The 21074-nt window shown below is 48.6% G+C and overlaps 2 protein-coding genes across 4 annotated transcripts; one reads left to right on the forward strand and one right to left on the reverse strand.

The window, feature by feature from the left end:
- Positions 1 to 322: 322 nt before the first annotated feature.
- Positions 323 to 12223, reverse strand: sez6l2 (seizure related 6 homolog (mouse)-like 2). 3 transcript variants are annotated; one of them, XM_066721696.1, is made up of 19 exons: positions 11674 to 12223; positions 10706 to 10783; positions 10363 to 10542; positions 9866 to 10120; positions 9587 to 9723; positions 9284 to 9476; positions 8859 to 9044; positions 7547 to 7718; positions 7174 to 7337; positions 6861 to 7055; positions 6579 to 6717; positions 6011 to 6207; positions 5377 to 5571; positions 5003 to 5221; positions 2964 to 3155; positions 2734 to 2769; positions 2443 to 2560; positions 2127 to 2247; positions 323 to 1856 (listed from the first exon to the last, which is right to left on the reverse strand). In XM_066721696.1, the coding sequence occupies exons 2-19, from the start codon at positions 10761 to 10763 to the stop codon at positions 1827 to 1829; spliced, it is 2787 nt and encodes a 928-aa protein (XP_066577793.1). In that variant the 5' UTR covers positions 10764 to 10783; positions 11674 to 12223; the 3' UTR covers positions 323 to 1826. The 3 variants fall into 3 exon arrangements, with proteins under 3 accessions (XP_066577793.1, XP_066577794.1, XP_066577792.1); XM_066721697.1 differs by having other exon boundaries at positions 2127 to 2229; positions 2734 to 2772; XM_066721695.1 differs by having other exon boundaries at positions 2734 to 2772.
- A 2104-nt stretch (positions 12224 to 14327) lies between these two features.
- Positions 14328 to 19360, forward strand: asphd1 (aspartate beta-hydroxylase domain containing 1). The gene is made up of 6 exons (XM_066721928.1): positions 14328 to 14460; positions 15903 to 16388; positions 16575 to 16793; positions 16992 to 17199; positions 17946 to 18059; positions 18315 to 19360. The coding sequence occupies exons 1-6, from the start codon at positions 14422 to 14424 to the stop codon at positions 18422 to 18424; spliced, it is 1176 nt and encodes a 391-aa protein (XP_066578025.1). The 5' UTR covers positions 14328 to 14421; the 3' UTR covers positions 18425 to 19360.
- The last annotated feature ends 1714 nt before the right edge of the window (positions 19361 to 21074 follow it).

Below are 21074 nucleotides of genomic sequence, written 5' to 3' on the forward strand. Positions count from 1 at the left end.
TTAATGGTCTGTAGTGTCCAGTCAGTCAGTGTTAATGTGCTGTAGTGTCCAGTAAGTCAGTGTTAATGTACTGTAGTGTCCAGTCAGTCAGTGTTAATGTGCTGTAGTGTCCAGTCAGTCAGTCAGTGTTAATGCGCTGTATTGTCCAGTCACTCAGTCAGACAGTCAGTGTTAATGGTCTGTAGTGTCCAGTCAGTCAGTGTTAATGTGCTGTACAATAGTTGTCCAGCCATTCAACCAGTTTGAATGCACTTTCTTGATTAAGATCAGGATGAAACAGAACTCAATGGAGATAATAATACTTTTTAATTTTTTTCTTTATTCTGCAAACAAATAAAACCATTTTAATAAATAAATGAACATACAAATAAATAAATTGCTTGATAAATAATTACATTAATAGTAACAAATCATTGTTATTCTGTATCTTAGCAAGCAGCTTCATTTTACACTTTCATCGTATCAATAGTGCATTTACAACAACAACATTAGCAATAATAATAAATAAATATATAAATAAATAATAATGATTGAGCAGAAGCAATAAAAATTACAATCATCACGTGCTTTTCTGTGGATGGAGGGATGTGTCTATATCATTCTGCTCTATTGCCCCTCTCCTCCTCTCTCTCTCTCTCTCTCTCTCTCACTCACAGTGTGCTGTCCCCAATTGTGAGTTTATAATGGAGGGATCCCCCATTCTCACTCTCTCTCTCTCCTCTCCCTCCCTCTATCTCTTCTCCCCCCTCCCTAACTCTGTCCTTCTCTCTTTTCCCTCCCCCTCTCTCCTCTGCCTCCGTTTCTCTCTCCCTCTCTCTCTTACTATCCTAGTGTGTGTATGTGTGTTATCACTTATCACAACCACACACAGTAAGACAGACGACAGAGACAGAGAGAGAGAGAGAGAGAGAGAGGGGTTAATACAGTACAGAAGCACTGACTGACTGGACACCGCAGCACACCGAGAGAGGAGATAGCATGGGGCAATAGCACAGCATGACACGAACGACATTGATATTAATAAAGAAACTACAAAAGGCCAGGATACAGTGGGGCCAAGTGGATGGGGCGATGGCGACTACGTTACTTATGGAAACCATCCGGAAGGGAAACAGGAAGTGAGGGTGTCACATTACAGGGCGGTGTATTTGGCACTGAAGTGATGGCTGATGGGTACAGCAATACTGATAGAAGCCTCGGTAGGCAATCAAAATATTTACATTCAATGAATTGAGTGTCTATCTGTCTGTCTCTTCCTATGGGTCTGACTGTCTGTCTATCTGTCGCTCCCTCTGCCCCTCTCTCTGTCCCACTCTCTCCATCCCTCCCCTCTGTCTACCTCTCTTCCTTTTCTTCTCTCCCTCTCCTCGCTCACCACCCCTCTCCTTCTCTCTCTTCCCCCTCTCCCTGTCTCTCTCTCTAAGGCACCACTATCCTGAAGACGGACATCTGAACACAGCACTATAGTCTACACACTGACTGACTGACTGATAGACACACTGACACACCCAGAGACACACAGTGACCCAGACAGACACACAGACACGGGAGCGACAGAGAGATAGACAGACAGACAGACAGACAGACAGACAGAGAGACTCAGAGAGACAGTGAGACAGACACAGAGTGAGAGACACGCAGACAGACACACAGAAAGAAAGACAAGCCAAACAGAGACTGACAGACACAGGTGTGGAGAGAGAGAAAGAGAGAGAGGGATGGGTTAATGGAGCGATGGAGGGTGGAAAGTAGTTGTCAAGAAAGGAGAAAGAAGGCATTCCCTTTCTCTCTCTCTCTCTCTCTCTCTCACTCTCAGCTCCTTTCTCTCAGATTGAGACTTCGTACTCCCGTGTGTCCTGGGGAAGACAGATAGAAGACAACCGACAATTAGAGAGAGAGAGAGAAAGAGAGAGACAGAGAGAAAATGAGTGAGGGAGGAGAGAGACAAAATGTTGAACAGACAATTACAAAGAGAGAATGAGTGACAGAGAGACAGAAAAGGAATAAGGCAATAAGGCAAACAGAAAGACACACACAGACAGACGGAGAGACTGGGAGAGAGACAGACAGACATACACACACACACACACACACACACACACAGACAGGCAGGCAGGCAGTCTTACCCCAGCCTCGTACAGTGGGTTGTTGAAGTCAGACTCCACTGTGATGGGGCTGTAGGAGTGGGTGTGAGAGAGAGACAGGCCGAACAGAGACTTCCACTGCAGCCTGCAACACAGCAAGCCCCTAGAACGGTCAGTACAGTACACTATATACACAGTCAGCACTGACATGAATACACAATTATACCAGCGTTTATATAATAAAAATAAAATAATAATAATAATAATAATAATAATAATAATAATAATAATAACAATAATAATAATAATAATACAATATTCAACTAATACAAAGTTGAATGTGGTGGTTGGGGCTTACTTGGTGTAGTATAAGTATATTCCACCAATCAGAAAGATGACCAGGATGATTGGCAGGAAGATCGCCAAGACAATGTTCCCGCCTTCTATCTGGTGGGAGGGGTCAGTCGTCCGGGAAACTGGAAGAAACAAGACAACAGATTGGTTGGAGAATGCGTCAGTCACTCCGAGTCATCCAATCAGGGTGCAGCATGAAGGGCTCAAACTCAGGTTGGGACACTACAGTGATAATAATAGTAATAATAATAATAATAATAATAATGATGATGAAAAGGGACAGATTAGTACCCACCTTCTAACTTGTGGTCATCTAAGAGCTCTTCATAAGCTACTGTGAAAGAGTGATAGAGAGAGTGAGAGGGGGAGAGAGAAAGAGAGAGAGAGAGAGGGGGGGGTTAATATAGTAAAGTAGAGGTTAATACTGACACACCCTCACCTTCTTCCCTCTACCATTCCTTTCTACCTCTCCAACCCACCCCCCCATGCTATCCCTGACTTGGTCCATTCCAGCGGCAGGGCCACCTTTGCAGAAGGGGGGCGGGCTGTTCCACTGTGAGGGGTGTCCGGACAGACAGGTGATGGTGACCTCGCCGATGAGCTCGTAGCCCTCGTAGCAGAAGAAGTGCACCGTCTCCCCGGCCTGGTAGCGGTGCTTGTACAGCGTCTGGTAGCCGTTCTCCGGCACCCCGGGGTTCGGGCAGGGCTCGAACTTCACTGGGGGAGAGGGAGAGAGAAGGAGAGGAAGGAAGAATAGAGAGAGACACAGGGGTTATTACAGACAGAGGGGTCCCTGCAGAGATAAACAGAGAGAAAGAGAGAGAGAGTCAGAGAGATAAGATGGAGAGACCACGACAGATCATATTTACACCCTACAAACCCTAATAGACAAACGTGCACAGCCAGAAAAGCTAAATCGTTGCCCATTTAATTGACATTAAAAAGGCATTTGATTCAGTTGGCATGAGGGTTTATATGATACAATTCTTCAAAGTGGTGTAGAAACAAAGATGCAGTAAAAAATGTGGCAACAAACAAACGACTGAAACGAGTTTTTCAGTCAGGGGTGTGGAGTGAAACACTGACTGTGTTTACATGCAGCTTAATATTCCATTAATAATCCGAATAAAGTCCATTCTGAATATAATTCCCTCATATCAACACCTCATTCGGAATAGAATAACCCAAACGTAGACATTCTGACTGACATTTCATTCTGAATAAAGGACCTGGTATATACCTTTGATAAACCGTTCAATAGAAGAATATTAGCCATACAAATGCTTGTTCGCATTACATTATGAATTGCAATGAGTTAATGTTCAGTGCGCATGCTCCACTTGGTCTGCTCATTCGAAAACATGGTGGCGGCAGCGAACAGACAGAACTGGGCTAATGAAGAGACAATGTATTTAATAGAAATACTAAAGGACTTTTTCATTTTAAAGCGGCTTGATAGGTGAAAAGTTCTTAACAACGAACTTCATGTCAGCGCTGTCTGAATAGTAGGATGAGAGCTTGCAATTGCTGCGTCTGTCTTAATCGCAAGGCTATATGATTGATATGTAAACAGGTATCCACAATAAACCTCATGAATGTGCGATCATGTAAATAGCTGAATGAATGAACTGATTCCGAATGACCAAATATTGTGCACGTAAATGTCATCACCTGACCGGGAATGATCTCAAGGAAAATTCCAGAAGAGCTTTCTATGCGGTGAGAAGAAGATGCTATAAAATGTACATTCCTGTCAAGTCATGGCTAAAACTAACTGACAGCCCATTGCTCTGTGTGGCAGTGAGGTATGGGGTCCACTCAGACTACAGTAAATGGGACAAAAATACCCAATTGAAAGCCTACATGCTGAACTCATACCAAATCATGCATATGCTCGCAGTACAGCATTGTGAGAGATTGACGGAGGACTTAACAAAAAAATACACTAGAAGAATAACCTAGCACACCAAAGTAACAAAAGAAGTCAAAATGACCGGCATGGACCCCCAATCTGTCAATGCATTTATAGTCAGGCAACAGCCCCCTCCTATCAGACCACTGCCACACAGTCCTGTACCTGAAAACCAAATTCAAACAAAACCATTCGAATCCGACCCCCCCCCCATGTCCAAATTGTATTATCACCTCAAACCCGCCTGTGAATGGACACAGAGAGAGCAGTGCTGAGGAGAACGGACTCACAGAAATGTCAGCACAGAAATAGAACGTCTGCTAATCAGCTTTCTAATTAAAACATAAATCAGACACAAATTCAATCAATTCGATCCATACAATAAATGAACTTAATATTCGCAGCAGCAGCGACAAAATCAAATCGTAAACAATCTATAAAAGAAAACAACTGAGACACAGAACGCAAAACAGCACAAAAGGAACTAAGAAAACTATCAAACCGGAAGCACCAAGAGCCTCCAAACAATTGACTCCAATAGGGGAATCCATAGAATAAAATTCCTTTTGGGAAAGATGGAACCAGCAAATTTGATTTGACAGAGAGAGAGAGAGAGAGAGAGAGAGAGGGCTCACTGCACAGTCTCACTCACAGACACACTTGGGGTTGCGGTCACTCCACTTGGGGGTGCCCGTGTCCCGGCTGTAGCAGGTGAGGGAGGGGGGGCCCTCCAGCTGGTACCCCTCGGAGCAGGAGAATCGCAGGACCGCACCCACTGGGAACACCCCCCCCGGCCCCACTGGACCCCCCTCTATGCCCAGCACCGTCCGCGCCCCGTTCACCACCTCGCCCGGGTCAGAACAGTACTGGACTGAGAGAGAGAGAGAGAGAGAGAGAGGGGAGAGAGTGCTTAATCAGTTTATGCAAGACCTAATATAGACCATAGGGATAGCGTAGCATATGACCAAGAGACACTAACAGAAAGGGAGTGAGACAGACAGACAGACAGACTGCCCAATGGCTGACCTTTCTGGCAGGTGGGCGGGCTGTTGCTCCAGGAGAGGTCCCACTGGCAAGTGATGAGGTCGGAGCCGATGATGTCATAGCCCGGCTGGCACTGATAGGTCAGCACACTGCCCCTCACCAGGCTGGGGTGGGAGGAGCTTCTCCAGCCGAACTCGATTGGCGGGAGGGCGGGACAAGTGTCGTTGCGCTCCACCTCTGATTGCACAATAATCACAATTACAACAATAATCATGTTATAATTAAAATAATAATTTACTATATTAATGAAACATTACAGTACAGTGATGTGTGCTGCTGTCAATAGAATATATATTTTTGCACTTTGTATTGCTCTTATGGCTAAGGGCATCTGCCAATAAATAAAAAATAATAATAATAATATATATGCTGTGGGGACTATAGTATAGTATATTTCAATATAGGGCCCAGACTGGAGCCAGTGCTGTGTGTAAGGTAGTTGTGTTGTGTAATTCCTGTGCTGTTGTGTTGTCTGTGTGCTGTGTTGTTCAGTGTTGTGTTTCCCAGTGTTGTTTATTGCTGTATTATGCCATTCCCATGTTGTGTGTATGTAGGTCCTGTGCAGTGTACTGTAGTACAGTGTAGTGTAGTGCAATGCGGTGTAGATTGGTGTTACCACGGTAGTGGATGAGGAAGCCCTGGCTCAGGATGAAAGAGGAGTCGTCGGGGTCGCTCTGGAACTGGATGGTGACCTCTGACCCCCCGGAGTAGACCCGGAAGCGCTCCCGCGACCCCAGGTACTGGCCAATCACATGCGAGGTGAGGTCATGGCCATCGAACAGGGTGAGGATGTCACTGCGACGGATATTAAGACTGAGAGAGAATGAGAGAGAGAGAGAGAGAAATTAAGAGAGTTAGAGTGATGGGAGAAGGGACAGAGAGACACACACAACATAGAGAGAGACACAGACACATACAGACATACATATCCACATCCACACACACAGAGACACACACAAATGCAAACACAAAGACAGAGACACAGAGAGACAAACACACAGACTCACAAATACACAGAAGAACAGATACAGAGACACACGTACACATACCACTCACATACACACAAATACACAATAACTCACAGATAGACACAAACACACAGATAAGCACACACACATACATTTCGAAACACACCACTCAACATATACAGAGATGTAGACACACACAGATAGACACTCTCTTACATCTGGACGTCCAGCTCGATGCGCTTGTCCTCATTGACGTGGATCTGCCACACACAGTCCTGCCCTTTGGAGTAACTCTGGGGCCAATCGGGGGACAGCACTGTCCCCATGGGTTCGGACAGCTCCCCCCCACACAGAGCTGATACGTGGGCAGAGCGAGAGGAGAGGGAGAGGAGGAGGGAGGGAAGGGGAGATGTGTCAGTCAGTTTATCAGTTTATCAATGTTAATATACTATATTTTCCCTGCCCGTCTCTCTCTCCCTCCCTTTCTCTCTCTCTCACCCCGGCAGACTGGCTCGCTCTCGTTCCAGTGGGGGTCGCTGGGGTCGACGCACTCGATGACCCCTGACCCCTGCTCCATCAGGAAGCCGGGCGAGCAGGAGAAGGCCACGCGCGTGCCCAGCTGGTAGGACAGGTCCGACGAACTGAAGTTCCCATGGAGGAGGAAGGGCTCGTAGCAGTGCTCCCCATCAAACGCTAGAGAGAGAGATTTTACGTTATGTAAAATCACAAAAATAGCCACTGCAGGACATTGACACTGCAGGACACTGGCTGTTCCCCGTCTCTTCTCCCTCTCCTTCTCTCTCTCTCTCACCCTCGTATCGCAGTGCCAGCAGCAGGGGGATGGGGGAGGAGTCAGACTGCAGCTCCAGGTACAGGGCCGGCCCCTCGCTCATGATGCCGCGCTCCGGGATGTCGTCAAGGTCTGAGTCAAACTGCAGGGGAGCCTGGGAGCTGTTGCCACTGCGCACTATCAACCTGAGGGGGAGAGGGAGGAAGAAGGAGGGAGGAGAGGGGAGGTGGGAGAGGTGAGGATAAGGAAGGGAGGAGAGGGAGAGAGAGAGACTTCAGATAGTCAGTCAGTCAGCCAAAAGCAGTGTATCAGTCAGTCAGTGGGTCTTGTCCAATCAGACAGCAGCCCCGACCAATGGCTGGCCGGGGATGCTGTGATTGATGGGAGCACCGACCTGTCGTTGTCCTCGTCCAGAGCCACCCTCTCGAAGTGGAGGTGGAGCCTGTGCCCCTCTCGGGCCTCCAGCAGCCAGTGGCAGCTCAGGTTGTTGCTGTGGTTACCGGAGGGGGTGGGCGACAAGATGCGGCCCAGAGTGGCGTTCCGGATCCAACCCCCACACGCCACCGCTGAGAGAGAGAGAGAGAGAGGGGGCGGACGGGTGGGTTAACACAGTAAGACAGTTCCTGAATGACTGGACACTGCAGTGAGAGAGAGAGAGAGAGAAGACAGGGCGAGAGAGAGAGGGACAGAGGGAGAGAGAAAGCTTGTGAGGGCCTCTGCTTTGGGTTGCCAGGTAGGTTCCAAAAATCCTACCCAAGCGTTCACTTCACTAAACAACACTGCCACCGGGACCTGGTGGCAATTCCGCAGTTGCCCACATAGGCAACACAACATAGTGCAGTGACGTGGATAATCCACAAGGGGGCGTGTGGACCTTGATATGGCAACCCTCATACCCTACACCCCTTGCGGTGCCACAACACACAGACACACATATATATAAATGAGGTTTTCATACTATATATATATATATATATATATATATATAGCTTTTTATGCTTCTTCATACCTGGATCCATATATAAATATACACCGATCAGCCATAACATTATGACCACCTGCCTAATATTGTGTAGGTCCCCCTTTTGCCGCCAAAACAGCCCTGACCCGTCGAGGCATGGACTCCACTAGACCTCTGAAGGTGTACTGTCGTCTAGCCATCACAATTTGGCCCTTGTCAAAGTCGCTCAGATCCTTACGCTGCCCATTTTTCCTGCTTCTAACACATCAACTTTGAGGACAAAATGTTCACTTGCTGCCTAATATATCCCACACGGGTAAATGTTGTCATTTCGAACAAAAAACTTTCTTCTGTTTGAACCCGTCTCCTCGCACTCAGTGGACTCCAAGACAGGGATACGCCGATCACAGAGCATTCAAGAGACTGAGACGGATATTGGTCTATGGCAATTGGGATTGATTGCGCCTATACATTATGCATGGAGGAAATGGGTTTTATAATAAAGATAAATGACTCTATATATACATGAAACTAATCTAACGGGCGATGTATTTAAGGGCTGTGGCTCAACCTTTTGAGGAACTTTACAGACAGCCACAAGGTAGAGAAAGAGAGAGAGGGACAAAGAGAGAGAGTGAGAGAGGTAGAGAGGGAAACAGAGGTAGGTAGAGATAGACAGAGAGAGAGAGAGAGACAGAGAAAGAGAGAGAGAGAGGCAGAGGTGGGGCACAAGGCTGATACTGACCCACACACTGGGGTTCCCCGGCGCTCCAGTGAGGTCGTGTGGCATTCAGGCAAGTCACAACCTCGTGCCCTCTGACCTCAAAGCCGGGGTCGCAGTGGAAGTGGGCGGAGCCTCCGGGGTGCAGGTCAGTGACGGACACGCCCCCTCCAGACGGAGAGTGAGGGAAGGAGCAGGAGAGGAGGAATGCTGAAGGGAGAGAGAGAGAGTAATATAGACACACTGACTGATTCATTTACTGGAAAACACTGGTAATTCAGTTAAGTCAATCAGAAAGTCGGTCAGTCAGTCAGTGTATCAGTCAATCAGTTAGTCAGTGTGTCAGTCAGTCAGTCAGTGTGTCAGCAAAGAAGAGCAGAGCCACTATCTGATTGGACACTCTGACCTTCCGTGAGAGAACCTCCCTGCCCCCTGATTGGTGGGTGTACCTTGGTAGTGAAGGCTGAACACTCCAGGGTTCGTTGGCTGGAAACTCTGGTAGTGGATGAGCACCTGATTGGTGGAGCTGCGGATCACCTGACCCTCACTCATCAGAGTCTCATTGGCCAGGAGCTCCTGCCCCACCCCTCCCAGCCCCAGGATGGTCAGCGATTCGTCCTTGGATAAATTCAGCTTTCTTACCTGAGAGAGAAAGAGAGAGAGAGAGAGAGAGAGAGAAAGACATTCTGTACTCAAATGTGCGTCCATTGCACTCACGCTGTACTCACACTCCACTCACACTGCACACACACCTGTATCTCCACTCCATAGCCCCTGTACACAGTGATAGTGTAGGTGCAGTCCAGACTGTGATACATGCCAGAGGAGCCCAGAGCCTCCGGGGACTCCACTATGCCTTCTGAGCCGGAGAGATTCGCATTGCACTGCACTGAGGGACAGAGAGGGAGGAAGAGAGAGAGAGACAGAGAGAGAGAGGAAGGGTTAAAACAGTACAGACTGACCGACAGTACAGCAGGATCTCCAGCCCTGGTCCAGGAAAGCTACAGAACATCTAAAGGACAGCTGTATACCTGGAGTGTGCACTGTAGTTACAGTCGTGGTGGTGATGAGCGTCGTTGTGGTCTCCTCCTCCTGGGGTGATGAGGTGGTGGGCACCGAGGTCACCGCTGCCAGGGGTGCGGAGCTGGCCCTGCTCCCCGACTGGCCAGCTCTGGGGGCAGTGGCCGACGACGTCACGGCGGTGGTCAGCACTCTGGGCGACATCATGGTGGAGCTGGGCTCTGATTGGTGGGGAGGAACTGCTTGAGTGGGATTGGTCACCGTCCCTGTGTGGAGGAGGGATTTACATATAAATACACACACATTCTCCCTCTCTCTCTCATACACACACTCACAATCTCAATTAAAAAAAGCTTTATTGGCATGACTAATTTCCATCAGTGTTGACTAACTGACATCTCTCTTACACACACGCACCCACTCTCTCTCTCTCTCACACACACACATTCTCATCACACTCTTTCTCTCGCTCTTCTTCTCTCTCTCTAGCAGCTCCGGCAGAGCTCACCAGCGAAGACGGGTCTCTGCCTCAGATACTCTTTGCTCAGCAGAGCGGCGTGAATGAGCTGACTGAGGGGCGTCCCGGGTGCTGCTGGGATAGTGCTGGAGGGCTGGGAGGACTGAGGCGGCGGGGCAAAGGTAGTGTAGAAGTCATCGCCTTTGACCTCGTGAGGGGCAAAGGTCAGAGCTGGGTGAGAGAGAGAGAGAGAGAGGGGGAGGGGGGGTTGATACAATACAGACACACTGACTGGAAAGAACGAATACACTGTACCCACACTACACACTCTACTACACAAAGTGTACCCACACTGTACCCACTCTCTCAGTGGGCAGCAGTGGGCGGGGCTCACCTGTGCCACAGTGAGTGAAGGCCAGCGCCACTGTGAGGAGCTGCAGTCCAGCGGCCATAGTGACCCAGCTGAGCGACGCTGAAATGACACCCCACACTAATCACAGGAGCAACAACAACAAATTAAGAATAACCACAACATTACTCATAGTAAATACACGACTACTGGTAGTAATAATAATAAGAAGAAAAGTAATGAGGATGATTTTTGTCATACAAATATTTTAGTAATAATAATGATGTCTAATTAAGAGTGCTGTTTGTCTTTCCCTCCCTGGATGTGTACCTGCTCCTCTCTCTCTCCCCATCCCTCTCTCTCTCTCTCTCTCTAGATACCATCACAGCCTTGTCCTCTCTCCCTCTGTTATGTACACAACGTGATGGAGGGAATAGAATCGGCCTAGTCACCAGTCAGTGTCTCATTACACACACAATAAAAATAATAATAATAATAATAATAATAATAATAATAATAATAATAATAATAAATAAATAACGTTGTTATTATAGCCAGATTGATAGAGAGGTAAACGTATAGGCTATTTTGTAATCCAGGATGTTGCAGAGAGAAGCAATAGCGTCTCTGTCTCTTTTTCATTCATATTTCACCCTCTCTCATTCCCTCTCTCTCTTTCTCTAGCTCTCTCAATACCTTCTATTCAATACCTTATTTTTAATTTTGCCCGTCATTTACCCTGCATCCCTTCATCCATTCCTGCCAAATTTATCTATCTATCTATCTATCCACGCCATGTTGAGGTATATATTTCGGGCCAAATAAATACATACATACATACATACATACATAAAATCACCTTATTGTATGAATTTGCTATTCAAATAAAGAAAAAAAACACCAGTAGTAATAATATTATCAATAATAATTCAATAATATTGTTACAAACACGCATGTATATGCATAGGCTATAGATATATACACGCATAAATACAGAAACACAACATATTTACCTGTATATACTGCACTTCTCCTCTCGTGTACCGCGTTGTCTGTCGGTCGGTCGCCCTGTCTGTCTCTACCCCTCTCTCTCTTTCTCTCTCTCTCTTTCTATCTATCTACCTGCTCGCTTTCCTTATCAGTCTACGTATGTGTCTGTCTGCGTATCTGTCCGTCTGTTTTTCCTCCCTCTCTCTCCCTCTCTCTCTCTCTCTCTCTGGTAGATCGACGCGCAAACGTACAGACGCGTTAGATTAAATTATGCATCCCTCTCTCTCTCTCTCTCTCTCTCTCTGTGGGGTGTGTAATGTCTACAGCAAGGGTAAGCGCAGCAAGGCAAAAACAATAACGTAACTCTCATCACATGTGAATCAGTACGGGTCAGGGTGCGTGTGTGGAGCGCAGTTGGAGCCGCGGCTGGTGTCCCGATGGCCGGCGGGCTGTGCGGCTGGTGCGGCTGTCAGAGCTCCAGCTTTCTTGCTGCTATCAGTGCATTTCTCTGTCTGCCCGTCTCCGGCTGCACGGTGTTTCTGTCGCCCTCCGGTGGCGGCCGGGCAGCACTGATCTCCCCGCAGCGCGGCGCCCTGCCACCCACCCCCCCCCTGGTGACAGCGTGGCACTTTGCTCCCCGGACCGTGGGTCGGATCTCGATGATGAAGGGGATGATGTGTCGGTGCTTAATTAGATGTGATATCATACAGCTATTCCCTTGCCCACCCCTCCTGCAAGAAAGTCAGGCTACGGCCCTGAGACTGTGATGGATAATGCGCACACACACACACAGCTTACTGGTCACAGTTATAAGTATAAGTCAGGAAGCCTGGCAGAGTCTTAAAATGTTGTCAACTTATTCTGTCAACCTGTACATGTAACTAGGGCTGCAGAGTGCGTGCGTGCGTGCCTGTTGCGTAGGTGAATGTGTGCTATGTTGTGTCACTTTATGTTTCGAGGAGAATGACAGAAGTCTGTGCCTTCCTCTCACGGGGGCGCCAGTGTAAACCAGCCACTTACACGTTGGGTGGCCTGCCTGCGATACACACACATGTACACAGCAACATAAAGCATAAAACATAAATGTAGCACATTCAACAATACTAGTAATGAGACAAAAATAACACATAGTGAATACCAAAATCTTGTGCAGACACAGCGTAAAAGCAAAACAGTTGATATATATAGATCACACTGTAGACACACTCTACTCACACTGTACCCAAACCATACACATACTGTAGTCACACTCTACTCACTCTGTACTCACACTGTACCTACGGTGTATATACACTGTGGTCACACTCTAATACACACATTGCATCCAAACCAAACACACACTGTACCCACTCTGTACTCACACTGCACCCAAACCATACACACACTGTTCTCAAACTCTACTGACACCATAGTCACATTGTACACACACTGTACTTGCACTGTACTCACACTCTACTCCCACTGTACCCATGGTGTACACCGATCAGCCATAACATTATGAGCACTAACAGGTGACGTGAATAACACTGATAATCTCGTTATCATGGCACCTGTCAGTGGGTGGGATATATTGGGCAGCAAGTGAACATTTTGTCCTCAAAGTTGATGTGTTCGAAGCAGGAAAAACGGGCAGCGTAAGGATCTGAGCGACTTTGACAAGGGCCAAATTGTGATGGCTAGACGACTGGGTCAGAGCATCTCCAAAACTGCAGCTCTTGTGGGCTGTTCCCGGTCTGCAGTGGTCAGTACCTATCAAAAGTGGTCCAAGGAAGGAAAAGCGGTGAACCGGCGACAGGGTCATGGGCGGCCAAGGCTCACTGATGCACGTGGGGAGCGAAGGCTGGCCCGTGTGGTCCGAGCCAACAGACGAGCTACTGTAGCTCAGATTGCTGAAAAAGTGAATGCTGGTTCTGATAGAAAGGTGTCAGAACACACAGTGCGTCGCAGTTTGTTGCGTATGGGGCTGCGTAGACACAGACCAGTCAGGGTGTCCATGCTGACCCCTGTCCACTGCCAAAAGAGCCTACAATGGGCACGTGAGCATCAGAACTGGACCACGGAGCAATGGAAGAAGGTGGCCTGGTCTGATGAAACACAAGTTCCCCAGATCTCAATCCAATCGAGCATCTGTGGGATGTGCTGAACAAACAAGTCCGATCCAAAGGATCTGCTGCTAACGTCTTGGTGCCAGATACCACAGCACACCTTCAGAGGTCTAGTGGAGTCCATGCCTCGACGGGTCAGGGCTGTTTTGGTGGCTAAAGGGGGACCTACACAATATTAGGCAGGTGGTCATAGTGTTATGGCTGATCGGTGTGTGTATATACACTGAGCTCACATTCTATTTATACTGTACACACACTGTCCTCACCCTGTGCACAAAACATACCCACACTGCACTCACACGCTACACACAGTCTTGTTATGTCTGTGAGCTTACGTCTGCCGTCTGTGTTTTATTGTATTAATGAATTTGAGAATGTGATTTCATTCTTTCTTATTATTGATGTTCACATTATTTATGTATTCATTTTAAAATGTATTATTTGCATCGTTTCTCTATTGCAAATGCTTTGCCAACACCAAAGAGCAGTGGGTCATGACAAAAAAGCTATAGTGAAGAGAGAGAGAGAGAGAGAGAGAGAGAGAGAGAGAGAGAGAGAGAGAGAGAGAGAGCGAGAGAGCGGCAGGATCACGGCAAGCTGAGTTCGGCTGTTTCCGTGAGCCGTGACTCGGCTCAGTTCGGAGAGCTCCTGTTTGCAGCGCTGCAGATGCGGACGTCTCCGGCACTGGCTGTGGCGCATAGCGAGGTACTCGACACACACGGACAGCGACAACACACACACACACACACACACACACACACACACACATACACATACACATACACACTCACACACGGGGCTGAGGAGCGCAGAGGGTCGTCCGGTACCGGCGGTCTGTCGGTCTGTCTGTCTGTCTGTCTGTGTGGAGGGTCTCTGTGTTCGTCAGCCTGTCTGTCTGTCTGTCTGTGTCATCTCTGTGTAACGGTGTCTGTGTATGTGAATACGCCTGTGCCCGCTATATTATTATTATTCTGATTATTACTGCTGTTGTCAGTGATGCTTTATGGTTCTGTGTGAGAAGAGTCAGAAACGATGGACCAGGATCTCGCGTCAACTCGTGGTTATAAACGTGACGAGTGAGGAGACACTGTTTACCTCCTCCACCACTCCCTCTGTTCGTGTGAGTCTGTCTATCTCTCCCTCTGTCGATCTGTTCCCCTCTCTTCTTATATTCATCCACGTCTCCCTCAGCTTCTATGCCTTTCCATACTCTCTCTTTCTCCCTTTCCGTACCTGTGTGTGTGTGTGTGAGAGAGAGAGAGAGAGAGAGGGAGGGAGGGAGATTATTCTATTATTAATTGCGTTTCAGTTGCAGAGAGGGAGAGAGACAAAGAGAGGTAAATGCAGACAGAAGGCCTGGTAAAGAGGGAGCAGGTTGTGTTGACAGTCTGCATTGTGCTTCAGTGAACTGGAAAAGGGAGCCTTTTGAGAGAGAGGGAGAGAGTGAGAACTACCGGGGGCAGAGTACGCTCTCACTGACGGACAGAGCGCTGTGGGTCTCAGCGCCATCACTCCGCATGTCTGTGTTAACTCCAAATAGATAAATACAATCAGGTGTCAAATAAAAGAAGTGGTGAAAATGTACCGTACTATATTACATCGCTCTTCTCTTTCCTGCCCTCCTTCTCCCTCTCCTCTTCCCTCTCTTCTTTCACCTCCTTCCCCCTCCCCTTTCCTTTCCCCTCCTTCTCTCTTGCCTTTCCCCTTTCTCTCTACCCTCTCCCCTCCCATTTCTTTCCTCTCCTTTCCTCTTTCCCCTCCTTCTCTCCCCCTTTCTCTCTCCTTCCCTTTCCCCTCCTTCTCTCCCCCTTCCCTTCTCTCTACCCTCCCCTCTCCCCCTTTCTCTCCTCTCCTCTTTCCCCTTCTTCTCTACCCTCTCCCCTCTCCCCTTTTCTCTCCTCTTTCCCCTCCTTCTCTCTACCCACTCCCCTTCCCCCTCTCTCCTCTCCTTTCCCCTCCTTCTCTACCCACTTCCCCTCTCTTCTCTTTCCCCTCCTTTTCCTCCTTTCCCCTCCTTCTCTCTCTCCTCTCCTCTTTCCCCTCATTTTATCCTCTTTCCCCTCCTCCTCTCCCCTCTTCCCCTCTCCTCTTTCCCCTCCTTCACTCCCCTCTCCCCTCTCCCCTCTCTCTCTCTCTCTCTCTCTCAGTCAGTGATGATGCAGTGGGATCTGGAGTCTCTGGTGTCGGTGGTCCTGTCCCGCGCTCCCTCTCCGGGGCTGGGTGGGCGGCCGCTGACCGGGCTGCTGTGGGCCCTGCTGGTCCTGTTCCTGTGGTACTGCTACCGGGTCGGGGTGGAGAGCGCCGGCCCGGCCCGAGCCCAGTGCTCCCGCCACCGGCGCCGCCGCCCCCCCCGCCTCCAGTCTGCCTCCGGGCCCGTCTCCCTGGGCGACGCGGGGCTGCCCTTCATCGCCATGGAGACGGCGGGGGAGGAGGAGGAGGACGAGGAAGAGGAGGAGGAGGAGCTGGGGGGGGCGGGGCGGTGCCGGGGTTACCTGACCCCGGTGCTAGGCCACGCACTATTCCCAGGCCAGGCCCCGCCCCCCAGCCGGCGGCTCTATGGTGCCCTACAGGAGTACGCCAAGAGGTACTCCTGGGCTGGCATGGGCCGCATACACAAGGGGCTGCGGGAGCAGGTGAGGCGACTGACACCATCTTGGCTCTAGGGAAGGGGGTTAATGTGACTTTGGTGAGTTGGAGCCAAAATGGCCGCCATCTGGATGTCATCTTCCTTCCAGCAGGACAGCATTTAAATAGTTGAGAGTCAGAATCTCTCTTATCCTTGTCCCCCCTTCTCTCTCCTTCCCTCTGTTCACTCTCAGGGTCGTCTCCTCTCAGAGAGGCACTCTATCCAGAGGCCCCAGGTGTTCTTCCTGCCCGACGTTCCCAGCATCCCCTTCTTCCCCCGGGACGCCCAGCGCCATGACATCGAGGTCCTGGAAGCCAGCTATCCCATCATCCTCTCTGAGTTCCAGGCTGTGTACCAGAGGGGCGTGGACCCCAAGCTGGGCTGGACTGTGGGGGGCCCTGGTCAGCCCAAGGTGAACAACAAGTGCCAAAAAAACAAAAACGACACTTCCCAGAAACCCCCACAGCACAGGTGCTAGCGTGGGGCCACTGGGAAATGTAGTTTATTTTTACCTTGAGATAGATTTCATGCTGGGTGAGCTGGTGTTACACTATTCCTCCTCCCTCCATCTGTCCCTCTCTAAATGTCTCTCTCTCACTCTCTCTCTCAGGGTTACTCAGTGTTCTCTCTGTACAGTAAGGGGGTGTGCGTGGCGCTGAACTGCCGCTCTTGCCCCCGGACATACCGCACCCTGTCCTCTCTGCGCACCTTCATGGGCGCCAATGCGTTCGGCCATGCCGCCTTTGCCCTGCTGCGCCCCGGCACCAGCCTGCCCCAGGGCTACGGGCCCACCAACACCCGCCTGCGCTGCCACCTGGGTGAGGGGGTGGGCGAGAAGAGAGAGGAAGGGACTGATACATTGACTGGCACACTGACTGACTGACACACTGACTGACTCACACACTGACTGACACACGGACTGACTGACTGACTAACTGACACACTGACTGACACACGGACTGACTGACTGACTCACTAACTGACTGACACACTGACTGACTGACACACTGACTGAAACATGGACTGACACACTGACTGACACATGTACTGACTGACTGACTGGCTCACTAACTGACTGACTGACACACGGACTGACTGACTGACTAACTGACTGACTGATAGACACACTGACTGACCTGACTGACACACTGACTGACTCACTAACTGACTGACACACTGACTGACCTGACTGACACACTGACTGACTCACTAACTGACTGACACACTGACTGACTCACTAACTGACTGACACACTGACTGACTCACTAACTGACTGACACACGGACTGACTGACTGACACAATGACTGACACACGGTCTGACTGACACATGGACTAACTGACACACTGACTGACAGACTAACACACATGTATGTTTTGTATGCATTGAAAACCTTCTCTCTCTCTCTCTCTCTCTCTCTCTCTCTCTCTCTCTCTCTCTCTCTCTCTCAATTCAAATACAAATTATTATTATTATTATTATTATTATTATTATTATTATTATTAATAAGAGCTAAGAGGAGGAATTTATTTTAAAAGGTAAATCTCTCTCTCTCCCTCTCTCAGGGCTGCAGACACCTCCTAACTGTGAGCTGGTGGTGGGGGGGGAGCCTCAGTGCTGGTCAGAGGGACACTGCCTCCTAGTGGACGACTCCTTCCTGCACAGCGTCTCCCACAACGGTCAGCCCGCACTACCACTCCCACAATCCTCAGCGCTGCACTGCATATGGGCGAGGCTTTTGGAAACTGTAGTTTTTTTAAATATATATATATTTTTGTATTAAATAACAATAGCTCTGTGTGTGTGTAAATTGTGTCCAGTCAGACTGTGTGTGTGTCTGTCTTGCTCAGCGCAGTGTGAATGCAATGTTCGTTTTGTCAGTGCAGTGTGTTAGTGGCGTTCAGTGTTAATGCACTGTGTCCCTCTGTGTTCAGGCACTGTGGAGGACGGCCCGCGCGTGGTCTTCACTGTGGACCTCTGGCACCCCAATGTGGCCGCGGCCGAGAGACAAGCCCTGGACTACATCTTCGCCCCTGAGCAATAGACTGACACACTGAAAATACTGACACACTGATCATTCTGACATACTGAAAATACTGACACACTGACATCACTGAAACACTGCCACACTGATTGACAAACTGATACACTGATATGTGCTGACTAACTGACCGACTGTGTCTCTGTCTGTCTGGCTGTATACAGCTGTCAGCCGCTCTGTCTGTCTGTGTGTCTGTGTTACTGTCAGCGTGTCTGTCTGTCCGTCTCTGTGTCTCTGTCCCTCTGACTTTTCGAAGCCGCCCACTGTTTTTTACCCATGATACCCCGCTTCCTGCCTGGGACACCAATCAGAGGAGCTGAAGCAGAGGGAGCAGCCACAGCGGGGTGCTGCACCACAGAGAGTTGAGTTGAGGCCTTCACCCCACCTCCACCCCGTCTCTTGGGGGCGCTGGTCTTGTACGCCTCACCTAGTTACTGTTGCTAGGTCTGACACGCAAAGGAGAAAGTGCCATAGGGAAACACAGAGATCCCAGTTAGCCCGTGCGTGACATCTGTGTCCTTTCACACTGAGCGCGTGCAGATTATTTATTATTATGATTAATTTCGTAGCACACGCCCTTATCCAGAGCGACTTACAGTTTACATAAGAAACACTTGAAACACTTTTTGTCTGTCTTAATATTGACCTCCATCTCTGTCTTTCTCTCTGTCTTTGTCTCTGTTTAATTACCTCTAACAGTCTGTCTGTCTGTCTGCCTGTCTGCTTGTTTACCTTTCTCTCTCTATCTGTCTTGTCTGTCTGTCTGTGCCTCTCTGGCTCTCTTTGATTGTCAACCCCAAACTAGTGTGTTGCTCTCCGTGTGTGTGTGTCACCGTCAGCTTACCTGTCTGTCTGACTGCTCTCTTACTATTCCCGCTGTCTTGTGTATCTGTAAAGCAAACGTATCAAGAAAAATATATATTATTATTATTATCCTGATACTGTTGTGAAGAGTCATTGCTTTGAACTATATATAGATACTGTATATATCTGGACTGGCGTTCAAAAGCAGGAGGGGTCTCGGTATCAGTATAGCAGGGGTCTCCACTGCTGTCAACCAATCATTGCAGAAGTCTGTGATGTATCGGCCTCTCTCTCTCTCTCTCTCCCTCTCTCCCCCCCTCTGTCTCTCTTCCTCTTGCTTTCTCCCCCTGTTTCTCACACCCTTCCTCTCTTCCCCCTCTCTCTCAGTTCCACAAACTTTTTCATATGTAATAAAGGTCAGAGTAGGTTGCATCACAAGGGCACTATAATCCCAGTAATCTCTGACTCTGTAATCCCTCTCTCTCTCTCTCTCTCCTTCTCTCTATCCCTCTATCCCCCAGTGTTTGGAAACACCAGGCGCTCTTACACAAGGGCTGTGGTGGCTGTGTGGGTAATCATATCGGAGAGGGACACACTGTGCCTGGGGACGGTGGACGGGAGACGAGGGACGGGGGGGTGGGGGGCAAGAATTATGCAAAGGGATTAAACTGAATATGAATTTATGTAATGGGTAGGGTGAGGGATTTTATAACAGAGATAGAGGGAGATTGGGGGAGAGAGATTGGGAGGAATGATACTGAAAGAGATGGGGTGGATATAGTGAGAGACATAGAGGAGGGCGAGTGAGAGAAACTGAGGAGAGAGAGAGCTAGATTGCATAGAGAGAAATGGGAGTGAGAGAGAGTGCTCTGGGTCTCATCTGCAGGGTTGGTGCATCTCCACTGGACCCGAACACACCACCGCTGTCAACAGAGTCCAGAGCCATGGAAAAAACTGCTGGAATTGTGCTGGGTGACATCACGAGAGAGAGGGAGAGAGAGGTCAGTCACTGCAGGGTCAGTGCAGCCCCACAGCATCACTGGACCTGAACAGGAAATAGGTCTTACAATCCCCTCTCATGTCAATAGTTTCCAATACTAACACATTGCACCACACACTATACTATAGCAGTTTAATACACACACACACACACACACACACAGCAACACACATATATTGATATATAGCTAGATATACAGATGGATATTTAGAAACATAAATAGATAAATAAATACAGTGGATTGCATAAGTACTCTTTCACATTTTGTTGTTACAATCTGAAATGAAAACTGATTTAATTGTGATTTTCTACCTTTGATTACCTTTCATTAACAACCTGGAGGTGCAAAATTGTGAAAAACTGAAAACTGGAATGTGAAATGTGTTAGTTGAATAACTATTCACCCACGAGTCAATACTTGGTAGAACCACCTTTGGCAGTTATACAGCCTTGAGTCTTTTTGGATAAGTCTCTACCTGGTTCCTGTAATTGTTGCCCATTCTTCTTGGCAGAATTGCTCAAGCTCTCTCAAGTCCGAAGGGCACAATTGGTTAAGAGCAACTTTCAAGTCTTGCCACTGATTCTTAGCTGGATTGAGGTCTGGGCTTTGACTGGGCCATTCTAGAACACTAGTTTTTAACACCTTCAGACCTTGTGTCCATTACAATCCACCTCATTGAAGAGAGGCCTGGCAGGGCTCCAAACTACATGGCAAAGTAAAGTAACTGTAGTGCAGTCTGATGATCTCACACTACATCAACACTGTATAGTAAATATAGTGCAGTCTAATGACCTCACACTGTAGAGTAACTATAGTGCAGTCTAATGTTCTCACACTGTATAGTGACT

Source organism: Amia ocellicauda, chromosome 14 (genome assembly GCF_036373705.1).
Source record: "Amia ocellicauda isolate fAmiCal2 chromosome 14, fAmiCal2.hap1, whole genome shotgun sequence".
Taxonomy (NCBI): domain Eukaryota; kingdom Metazoa; phylum Chordata; class Actinopteri; order Amiiformes; family Amiidae; genus Amia; species Amia ocellicauda.